Source organism: Morone saxatilis, unplaced genomic scaffold (assembly GCF_004916995.1).
Source record: "Morone saxatilis isolate NCDOM2014 unplaced genomic scaffold, NCSU_SB_2.0 Contig1, whole genome shotgun sequence".
Lineage (NCBI taxonomy): Eukaryota > Metazoa > Chordata > Actinopteri > Moronidae > Morone > Morone saxatilis.
The window spans coordinates 10,962,084-10,974,214 of record NW_023339651.1 but is presented as its reverse complement, the minus strand read 5'-3'; the positions used below and the strand labels follow the sequence as shown (position 1 = coordinate 10,974,214).

Here is a 12,131-nt window from a genome sequence, read left to right as displayed (position 1 = left end):
TGATCCATCACATAAAATTCAGATTAAAAAAACATTGAACTAAAGGCTGTAATGTAACAAAATAGGTAAAAAAGCCAAGGGGGGTGAATACTTTTGCAAGGCACTGTAGCTAACAGACTGTAGAGGAACAAGCTAACTATGGCTCAACAAACACAAACTTTAATGCGAGACAATGCAGTGTTCAATTCTGTATTTGCTGTGTGAGGGATGAATGTTTAGATCACCTGGAAACTATGAATCACCAAGTAAACAAAGAAAATAACCCAGAAGATCAATTTGGTAATTCAGTCCACAGATTGACGAGTTTGTACTTCTTTGAACAAAAATACCTTAAATGAAAAGTCTTTTTTAAAATCCTATAATTTGCCATTAAAAGGTCCAGTATGTAACATTTAGGAGGATTATTTTTCGGCAGAAATGAAATAAAATGTTCATAGGTATGTTTTCATTTGTGTATAACTAAATCGTTGAATGTTGCATATATTTTTCAAGGTATAAATACTGTCAAAAGTTAGGTTTCTCAGCAAGCTTTATTTTGAAAGTCTAATCAGATGTTGCATATTGTGGAGCCCTGTATGTGGAAAACTGACACTAGGGCCACTGACCAAGTTGCTGTCTGTGCCCTCACTGTTACCGTCCCAGGCTAAAATTATGTTTCTAAAATGAAGTTTACATGCGTTTAAACTCTTAAAAAGGTACACAGCCGCACTTTCTACCTGCTTCCCTCCCAGCTCTCTGATGTTTGTTGAGGTTTTGAAACTCGACACCCTTCACAGCCGACCAGACGTCCACCAAAGTGCTTTAAAAGTTTAGTTTTAAACCCCATGAAGCCTCATTACTGCAGAGACAGAAGGATCCACTCAGACCATGGATCAATACTTCAATCGATCAGCGTTTCCCCCGGTGAACCGGTGTCTGTGTTACTTACAGTATATCTTTTAGAAAATTCTAATATGTTTCTGTCTCGGCCTCTCCTGAACTGGTTATTGTCTGCCTTTCTTCCCTCTTGTTTTTTCATTTATTTTCTGTCATTCGTTGAGCTGGTTGTCTTTGGTTTTGACAGGAGGAGAACCGCACACACACACACACACACACATATATATGTATACACAATGCACAAGTGTGTGTGTTACATAACGAGCTCTCTCCTCGTCTTGAAGTGACACTAAAATAGCTGCTTCAGCTTCACACTCTGTCTTCTCTGTGTCTTAAAAAGCACCAATTAGAGACATTTAATCAGTGCGCCGGCTGTCCGGGCGAGTTACACTCAGTTACAGAGAGAGAGAGAGAGAGAGAGAGAGAGAGAGAGATTGTCCTCTGGGGGTTTCTAGAAAAAAAAAACGTATTAAAATGAACTGCAAAAGCCCCAAATCCTCTCTAGAAACACAAGTTCAGCTCTCAACAGTTAATTTCACTTCTTCTAATGTTTGCCAGTGTGGTAATTTTCAGAATCATTGTTGCATTAAGACGATATTAAAGCTCAAACAGAGACACATTATATGGTTTTGGGCCGACTCAGCCTGTACCACAGCATTAATGGTTGCCACTTGCTTCGCTGTCATATGAGCTCTGCCCTCTAACAGGCTTACAAGTGGTAATTGCTTGGGACAAGTTCAGCCACCCACCGCCCAATCGCGATGCACCATGCAGAGAGATGGTAGGAGCACCTTTCCTGTCTTATCTTTTAGGCCATGAACAAATACACTACATTTATCTATTCATGTCAACCCAACAGTCTCACTTAGGGATGCACCATATGTTGTGATGTGATAACCGATAATTACTTGTTTCTCATGGCCGATACCGATGAGACAACCAATAATTTCACGTTTTGGCATTTTAAAGTTCGTAACTTGCAGTTTTTAAACACTTAGATAAAGGCTAAGCTGTCATAACAAACTAACTGATATCACTGTTGTTAACGAAACAGAAACAGTTCTGACTTTTCGTTTTGCATAAGAATTCAAAATAACCTATATTTTTATATAACAGATCATTTACTGGCTGTAATTTACTTATCCAGAAAATTCATAATAATATAAATTTCCCATTAATGGATGATCATTTATCTGCCCAGATAATTATTGTAGTCTCTCTGTTCCACGATGGACGTTGTCTGAACCTGAAAGCTGAATCACTCCGACTATAAATTTGGTTAAAAAGTAATTTTATTTTAGAAGCTTAAAGGTTGGAACAAGAATAACGTATTTATTCCACCAAGGTGTTTTAATGGCTTCATACCTGCATTTCAGAAGTGGAGCATTTTGCCTGCCCAAATTTGCTGACTTGCACAGATTTTGTTATTTTGGACATAACTTCCTTGGATTTCTACTTCTACTTCTAATCAAGCAAGTTCATAGCTACCCTCTAAATGTTCTAAATTACATTTAAATCTCTGGTACGTTCATATCAAAAACACTACTCTAAAACAAAAATTGAGCGACTAAATACATAATAAAAATTAGAATATTTTAAAAATTGCATTGCTTGCCATGTAAGACCCTCCCTGGTCATTTTGTATTAACATTTAATGGCAGTGTTTAAAAAACAAAACTTTGCTACAAGAACAAAATTAGGATGGGTATAGGGACTGTATGGACAGCAACAGAACAGCCCCCTACTGGATTCACCTCGTTTGACCCTTATCTGAAACTTTGGCTTGTCGGGGTTTTTGATCCTGTACTCACTGGCTCACTGACGTCAGCTAACAAACTGGTATACCCTGAGAATTCTGACACTGGAGTCCGTATTCGGTGGTCGACCTCTGCCCCAGGATCGCTGCCATAGCCCAGAGGGGTCCGCCGCCCTGATTTGAACTGGGAGCCAAAAGCCTGGGCGAAGTTCTCGATCTGATACGTAGTTTCTTTAGGGGGGTTCAGTGGGGACAGGTCTGGGTAGCTGGAGCCGTTGGTGGGTGCAGAGCTCACTCCGGCCTTGGACTGCTGCCCCTTCGAGCCCTCCGCCGAGGCAGTCAGGTCCTGGGGAGGTAGGTTGAAGGTGCCAGGGGAGTGCTGCTTCTCCAACTGCTCAGTCAGCTCCTGAGAAGGAGTCAGCTGCTGGTGGCTGGTAGAGTCCAAGCTGAGGTGGTAGCCTGCCTGGGAGGGGGAGCCAACGAGCATGGCATAGTGGGACTTGGAGGAGGACGAGGAGGAGGTTGATGAAGGGGCGACGATGGGCAGTGGGGAGGAGACAGCGGGAGGGTAGCCACAGTCCAGTGGCGATGTGTTGTACACGTGTTTGTCGGAGAAGAGGGGCCCTGTGGGACTGGAGCTGCTGGACAGGAGTGGGAAAGGCCCTGTTGGACCGAGGCTGGGGAAGGGTCCGCTATGGCTGGTGCGCTCCAGGGCCTGTAGGAGGAACTTTGAGTACTCGCTCATCACTGCTGTCTTGTCACCACCGTTGGGCGAGTCATCCTCCAGTTCAGGAGTAACAGGGGCTGCCGGCTGGAGGTCAACGTGGTGTGGGTGGTCTGATAGGTCGAAAGTCACGTCGTGGTGGTGTGTCCCCTCTGGCTTATGGCTATAATGGTCTAGCAGGCTTTGCAGTACCTCATCTGGAATGCCCGACTTGTCGTGCTTGAGTTCCAAAGGCGAGGAGTCCAGCATGGCCAGCGTGGGCTCAGGCCCCAGGGAGCCCTGGATTACACTACTGCCCTGGGTTGCCATGTGCAGTGAGCCAGCCCCATAGTCACTGTTAACTGCTTGGAGGTAGCGCCGCTTTTTCACAAACTGCATTGCATCATCGTAGTTGCTGCTGGTGGTCGCACCCTGCTTGTTGCCCCCGGCACCCTGGAGTAGACCCATGTTATCAAGGCCAGAACTATCCACATGATCCATGGAGCCAGTCTTCTGGCCCAACCGTTTTTGTACGTCAACGTCTTCCAAAGAGAGGAGGCCCTTGTCCATGCCCTTGCGGCCAGCTTTTTTAAAGACCAATTTGGGAGTGCGTCCCTGCATGGCAGGGCCAGAGCCTGAGGGGTGCTCCATGCTGAAGTCCTGAAGGCCCAGGTCACGGGCCATCCCCCCAGAGGATGAGGCTGCTGCCACTGATGCCGAGGCATTCTTCTTCCTCTTACCGCTCTCACCGTTTTTAGACTTGGCCCTTTTGCGTCCGGAGGTGGTAGAGTTTCCCTGAGTGAGTGAATAGCTGCCATGGCCTAGCTCTGCTTCGCTGAGCTCCAGCATGCTTGGGTCCAGGCCCTTCTTTATGGCTTCTCCACAAGTCCGTTTGTGCTTCAGTAACCGGTCTGTTCTTGAGAAAAACTACAAGTGCACAGAGGGGTGACAGATGCAGAAAAGAGAAATATAAGCTTAGTTCCCACTGTAAGGACAGAAGTACTTTTAAAACCCTATAGATTTTTTATTTTAGTAACAGTGCCTAGTTTATATGACCATTGAGTTTCATGAGAGAACATTATATTCCCTGACCTCTTCTTTTTTTTTTAAAGATTTAACTGTGGGAAGACAAAATGTAGAATTCACCACATGCTGCTGATGACAATTCATGTTGCTTACACACTCAATTCATTAAAAGGATCATTTAAAAAGCATTAAAGCCAACTGGCAAACCACATCACAATAAGAGGCAAAGCAGTGGTAAGCTATTTAGCAAACAGACTACATGTAGCTTACTTGTTGGCAGGTATCGCAGCGATATGGCTTCTCGCCACTGTGTGTCCTTTTGTGTCGTTCCATATGGTACTTCTGGATAAAACGCATGTTACACTGGTCACAGCTAAAAGGCTTCTCTCCTGCAAAAGACAGAGGTGATTGTGTTAGAGCTTGTGTCACACCAACAATGTTTATATAAACTGATACTGGTGGCATTCATTCCAAAACACTTCTGTATCCAAGAGCAGAAACTCACCACTGTGGATCTTCTCATGCCGCTGGAGCAGGTACTTCTGAATGAAGCTCATGTTACACTGACTGCACCGGAAAGGCCTCTCACCTGTGCGATCAAGAGTACAATCATCCACACAACACATTAACGCCCAGCCTGTCATACTTTACTATGTGGTCACAATGACAATGAACCTCTGGCGTTTGGCAAAAACCTGTCCCATGAATACACATTGAAAGCCTGTGAGACTCACATTACCAACATATGTTGAAGAAACCATACTGAATTGTGTATTGATAATATTTTCAGATAGATATAGAGATATATTTTATACAAGAAAAACATGTGTACCAAGACTGCAGAAACCTCAGGTTGTATAAAAAAAAATAAAAAAAAAAAAGAGAAAAAAACCCCGAATTTTCCTTTTAATCATTTACAAGCTCAAGTTCAAAGAGCCATGTGAGGAATTCCCAGCAAAGAGAATGACTAAGACGTCCAGAAACACATGAGTAACCACTGAGTCATCCCTGGCTTAGCAATTGTCTGGTTTCAAATAGGGCCCCAAGTACTCATGGTGAAGTGGAGATAAGTAACCTTGGTTATACCAGATTCCATGTACATTGATCTGGGTCTGTATATTCAAATTAAAAATTACACCAGGGATCTTCAACACAATTGATTAATTCTAGGAAACTGCTGATGGTCTGAGGAACAAGTAAAGCAATGACAAGCAGCGAAAGTCTCTCACCTGTGTGTATGAGCACATGCCTGCGCAAGTGGTAGGAGCTGCGGAAGGCAGCATTACAGTGCTCACAGATATGTGGTTTTGAGCTGGGGGACAGGCAGGCACCATCTGCATCCAAACTCATGGCCTACAAAGAGAAAACAGTACAAGTTAAATACTGATGACGTTAGCGATTTTGATCTGCTAATATATTCCAGCCAAACAACACATATTACTGGTGTAGAGATGGAGATGAAGAAAACAGATCAGTGATTAACCTTTGCAGCATCGTTGCGTTTCCTTCGTACTTTGACACCCTGCCCGTCCCCATTGTTCCTCCGACCTCTTCTACCTGAGGCCTCTTTTGGCTCTTTACCCGATCTTCCAGGCATCTAAAGACAAAAACAAGGTAAATATACCACATAAATAAAAGCCTGTACATTACAATTCCTGCATGAGCAGTAAAGGAGGAAACAATATTTAGAACCACAACCCCTTCTCACCGGTTCTCCAAGGGAACGAACGTTGCTGAGGCTGATGTCGTGCAGGAGCATGTTCTGGTGATTTTGGTGGTGGTTGCCGAAAGACATGTCCGGCATGTCACTACCACTCTTCCCCGCGCCCCCTCCAGCACAGTTCACCCCTACTCCTCCACCCCCGCCATAGAGGGGCATGCGGTAATCCAGCTCGCTTAGCCGCTCCTGCTTAATGCCCATGCTGTGGAGGAAGCCCCCTGTGTTCACAGCGCCCTGGTGTTCTGGGGGCGAGTCACGTTCTTTCTTCAGGATCATCTCCTGGGGAAGCTCGCCCATAACGGACTGGGAGGCCAGCCGTGTGAAGCTGGTGACGGGTGGCAGGTGACTGAACATGAGCATACCTGGTGCAAAATTGGGGTCCATGCCACCGTTGCGCAAAAACTCATTGCCTAATTTGTCTTGGATAATACTCATGGTGGTGGTTTTGCTTTGTGCAGGGGAAGAAGGAGGGCAATCAATCTAAAGAGGAATGCAGGAGAAGAATATCCTGAAAGAGAGGGAAGACAAAAAAAAGGTTATGCAAAGCATCAACGATTTCAAACATGTATGAATATATATACAATCCAAATGAATTGTCACATTGTAGTCCAAGTCTTTATTATAACATCTCGTCTCTTACTGGTTTCGTCTAGTTAAGTAAATTTAGCCACAGCTGCGTGGCCTTCACAGTGTGTACTGTGTACACAACAATGTTCCATGAATTTCCTCTTAGTCGGCCATTAAATACTTAATTGGATTTATTAGGCTTTACCAAACGGTGGCACTCGGTACGATATCTGAAAACCTTGATAAACCCTTTGCACAAAATGCATTTAATTTCACAAAGAAAAGACTCTAAATGAAAATACCTCATGTTGTGTAACTTTGTGAAATAAAGCAACGCATAATGAAACATTTAACTGTGAATAAATACTGTTAATACTGTAATTTCCCAGCTTGGGATCAATAAAGTATATCTATCTATCTATCTATCTAATACTTTCTCAGTGTGTAGTAGAGATAATACAGAGACACTCAATATACTGTACACATTACTAACAAAAATCAGGCAATTACTGATCATTCTACTTCTTTATCTCAGCCAGCAGACTTTTGGCACAGCTTACTTAACATGCCAAAGATTAAGCGCTATTACAATCAGTTGCTCGGCCATCTGAGCTTGAAAGTGAAAACTTCAAAAGCTACATTAGTTTATAGCTTCCATTAAATATACAACTTATTGAAATAAAGTTTTAAATATAAGATAAATGACTGCAGTCAATTGTTACATACATTAAGAATGAATCATATCGATGATCTATGGTTTTGTGACGGTTTGGTGAAGTGACTGTAAAATTAAAATCTGTAAAACGCGTTCAACAAACTACCAAAAATCCCCCTCGTAAATATTGACTCCACGTTTCGTATTGTTCTACTTACACATTTAACCCCACGCGTGACTTGGATTGCAGCCAAAATAAAACCTGTTTGGGGCAGACATCGCTATTGTTTTCGCACTTTGGTGCATATTGGACAACGCCACTTGCCACCTTTGCCTAGCACTAACCCAACGTGAATGCAGAAGCTGGGGGCATCGGTTGCAGTATTGCCATAATAATCGGTTCACTACACTTGCCTAAAACAAAACGATATTTGGGTCAAATCCAGCCAGACAACAAAACAATCCAGTCATTTTTTTTTAGGAAGGCGCAGTCGGGTGACTAAGCGGTGACTTGTATCGAGGCGAGCAAAGAAAAAAGACTGGAGTGAGGATGTATTGTTTAGTCTAGCCCAGCCGACCATTTGGCTACGCGACGGCGCACTGAACAGAAAGCGGATGAGCTTTTGTGATGCATAATAGTTAGCCAGCTAGTTAGCACGGTTAGCTAGCTGGTTAGCCACAATGAGACACAATCAACGCATCTGTGCGTCCTCGACCAAAACAACCGGCTAAGATGCCCCTTAAAGCACAACCAGCCCCTCGAATAAAGTCACAGCAACGGCCAAAGTTATGTAGTGTGAAATAAACCGCACTTGGAGTCAATATATTTCCAATTTCGATGCGTTATGACCAATGTAACGTAACGTTTAGCCTGTCGCCTAATGTTGCTACCACGACTAGCTCACGCTAAAACAGGATCCCACGACTCGATGCCATTAACGCGTGTAAAGACTATTTCAACGACAAATCATCGTGGGAAGTGGGAGGAGGGGGCAGAAACATATTAAAACGAAACAGCACGAAATAGATTTTAAAAAAATAAGGTTAGGTTAAATTAAATAGCAAGTTTCTGCTTTTAAAGTCCGGTTCAGCGGCACAACTCGCTCTTTCTCCGGTTCCCAGGCTTTGATGACGCTCGTGAAATCAAATCTGTCTGGCTGCGAGCGACGCTGGCGCTCTATTTATTGTTAGCTCGCTTTAGCTGTAATTACAACCGGATAACGCTTACCAGCACGCCGAGCTGGCGAAACATTCCTCGGCGACTGCGCTACATGTGGGACTTCAAGATCAAATGGCCCGAGCTAAATAAAACCCGCACGCTCTAAAAAAAAAAAGCAGCTGTGTTTATAACAATCAAGCTGCCATGAGCTAGCTAGTTAGCTGCTAGCTGCGCCCCCCCTCCCCGACTGAAAACCCGCATTACGGCCCATGCAACAGAAACAATGATGCTGGGTCTCAGTGCATCTCCCGTATGCGCCGAGCCACACAATTCCGTCGCTTAAATCTCGACAAAGCCGCAGCACTCGCCGCGAATAAACGCCAATTTAGTTCCCCACTCACCTACACATGACCGCAGTTGGTTTCAAACGTGCCTGTGTTCTCTCCGTGTTCGCCGCTTTGGGGTTTTATTGCCAAAACATTGTTCTCCGGCGGTCGCTGCTTTCTTCCATCTTGTCTTGGCGCGGGGAGTTATGGGTGCTGCGGACGGGTCGTGAGAGGAGACCTATGGAGGAGAGACAGGCGAAGGCTGCTGAGGTTTGCGAGAGCCTCGCTGAACAACGCGAGTGGCCCCTGTGTGCTCTATAGTAATGTAAACACACCGGACACATTAACATGAACAGATACCGTAATGAGGAGAGACATGGCGTCATGCGACTCTTTGTCTTTGCTTGTAATCCAGGACACAAGGAAATATACATTTAGATATCTACTTACATTTTATTTATTTTTTTAAAAGGTATTTAGCAAATTATTTACCTGTAAACTTGTATTTTTTTTAGTTACTTTTGTGTTTATTATTATTATTATTATTATTATATTTTTGTTTTGTTTTTCTGGTTTTGCACATTGCGAGTTGATATTGGTATGTTGGTATTATGTGTGTGGATATTGACCCCAATGATCCCATTTTAGGCATCCAGTAGCTTATACGACACATATAAAACACCAATACACACAAGAGTATAAGAATAAAAGAAAAAAAGCAAGAATTTAAGATTAAAAACACAGCAGTGAAGTGATAGTCTAGCCACCAGAACTACCTCAGAGAGCTGTACATGTGCTACGTAAGGTGATTGAAAAGTAAAAACAGTGCAAGAATAATAATTACAGTGGATAGTATAAAATGCAAATTGAAGCTATATTAACAAATATAAGAGCAGATTGTTCATAAGGCTAACGCGGCCAGCTACTGACGGTCCAGTAAATATAAGGTGATTAAAAAAGTATAATGATTACTGTGGAGAATAACCTTGTTTTGAAGAACCTAATAGAAATGCTATATTACATTAAATGAAATGCAATGTAGTACATTTTCCCAGCCACTAATTTTGACCCTTTTTCTTAAACTTTAGTAACAGTAAACCATGGTGACAATTTAGGTTGTATTTTGTATGTATAATTCCATCATTATATGCTTATTTTAATGTTTTTGGTCCCTCTATTCATGGGCCTTTTGTCAAAGTGGAAGCACAGCATGATATTTACGATATCCGCTCTTTGGCAAACCAACTGAGACACAGACATGTTCACAAAATTAGCATGCATTGATCTGACTTTTACTCCAGATATCTCAATATCAGGGGTTATCTGCTGATACTGATCAGGTAACATCAGGTAACATGAGGCTAGGGATTGTAGTCAAAGTCAGCAGCCTGCCATGACTGAAAAGTAGTGGAAACCAATGAGTATAACTGCTAGTAAATGTGGATCAGTCACATTTGGTGGGCTGCATGATGAACTTAAATAAGGTCAGTATTTTGGTGCCGATCCGGTTTATCAGATTGGTGCATTTAATACACAAAAAATACAGCACTGGATTACCACTGGGGCCAAGAGCAGACAGCGTCCTGGATTCCAGGAGCCTGCGGGACCCAAAAAAAGGCCCCCCCAGCTTCAACAGTGAATTGATTTCAGGTTAATTTGATTTCATCACAATATCATCAGGGAATTTGATCCCACTATAGGTCATTGTCATTATTGTGATCCTATGTTGTTGTCCTAACATTTTAGAAGGCCCAAGGTAAAAATTAGCTTTTAAGACCATTAGTTATATTTTTGTTTATATTGTCCTCTCACTCTCTATTTCCTAAATTAAGGCGATGGTGTTGAATAGGGCCCAGTTTTAGCCCAGGGTCATTAATGACAAAAAAATCCGCATGCAGGAAATAGAGGCTCTGTAACTCTTTCTGTTTTGTTAGCCTGTTCAGAATATTACAATGGTAAGTCTCTTATTGCCTTAGATTGAATAAGAGTGTTATAGATTCACCACAATGGGAAAGTGTGAGTTTTAAAATGTTGAAAGACTACATTTGTAGCTTGGTAGAACTTGGTTTATTTTGATTCTTACACAAACAATCCTTGAGTGCTTGTTCTTTTCCCCATTGATGCATTTTTATTTGATATTTAATTATCAGCAAGTATTTAATAAAGTTGAGACACTGTTTGGATTATATCCAGTCATACAGCACATAACTTTTTTTTCAAGAATCAAGAGCAAAACAATCTTTGGACAAACATCTCGCCTTTAATCATCTGAATGAATACATGTGGTATTCATTATTAACTTGTAATTGACGAGTATGGACTTAATAACTTAGTCATGAGTACATGGCATGTGAGTATTACATTTTGCTCCTGAGGAGCTTAAAGCGTTAAAGAGATAATTTGATAAACAATAAATAAATAAAAATCAGTTCAATGTGACTGTGGTGCATTACATTTGAGCTGACTCATCAGATCACTCCCCTGTTACAGATACAAGTATGCAGAGTCATCATACAGTACATCTGTTAGGTGAATCATAGCATATTTCTGATAGAAATGAAAAAAACACTTCAATCTGATGCACCAGTGACTGTATGGAGGTTGAAAATAACAGATATAACCATTGTGTTACTTTGTGGCCACGGTTCACTTCCCACATTCCATGCCCTCTGTTCATACATCACCACTGTCATTATGTCCAAATCCAAAAACTTCAGCCAGTAAAACTGTGTTTTTTTCCCATTTTGTTTTCATGGCCTTTAATTTTGTATACACACCAACTCATTGCGTGGAGCGCTTCATTTCCTGCTGCTCTGGGACTAAATCCAACTGGATCTGTCCCTCCTTCTGTACGCCCTATCAGCCTCATATTCCTTTATTTTCATTTTAATTAAAACAACAAGACCAGTAGGCTGTTTTCAGAGTGTGAGATGATAAATGGGCAACCATGAAGCAGCTACAGATGAAATCACAATGTTGTAAAAATTCTTCAAGCATTCCAGGTTGATATTCATCTTGGGGCTTGTGCCATTACCTGCTTTCACAGAAGTATGATACAATCTTATAATTTAAGAAAATACACAGAACAGATACGGCGTTGACCACATCACTGTTCTGCAATGTTCCATATTCCAATTTTGTAAATAGCTTTGAAAACAAATTGCCATATTAATTTGAACATTCCCACAGGGCACTGGTGTGGAGTGAGATTACAGACCATCTGTCTGAAACAGTAACTTCAAATGGGGTATTATAGTGTATAATGCGGTTCATGTCTACAGTTATTGGCATTATCTCAGGTTCACTTCCACTGCAGTAACACTAGGGGGAACCAAATAGCCAC

At 42.2% G+C, this 12,131-nt stretch overlaps 1 protein-coding gene across 4 annotated transcripts; it reads right to left on the bottom strand.

Moving 5' to 3' along the window:
- Positions 1-2,348: 2,348 nt before the first annotated feature.
- On the bottom strand, positions 2,349-8,998 carry znf281b (zinc finger protein 281b). 4 transcript variants are annotated; one of them, XM_035669442.1, is made up of 7 exons: positions 8,864-8,998; positions 6,070-6,589; positions 5,845-5,958; positions 5,591-5,714; positions 4,867-4,959; positions 4,632-4,750; positions 2,349-4,262 (listed from the first exon to the last, which is right to left on the bottom strand). In XM_035669442.1, the coding sequence occupies exons 2-7, from the start codon at positions 6,514-6,516 to the stop codon at positions 2,643-2,645; spliced, it is 2,517 nt and encodes an 838-aa protein (XP_035525335.1). In that variant the 5' UTR covers positions 6,517-6,589; positions 8,864-8,998; the 3' UTR covers positions 2,349-2,642. The 4 variants fall into 4 exon arrangements, with proteins under 4 accessions (XP_035525335.1, XP_035525360.1, XP_035525352.1 ...); XM_035669467.1 differs by having other exon boundaries at positions 4,867-4,950; XM_035669459.1 differs by lacking the exon at positions 8,864-8,998 and adding an exon at positions 7,522-8,567.
- Positions 8,999-12,131: the final 3,133 nt, after the last annotated feature.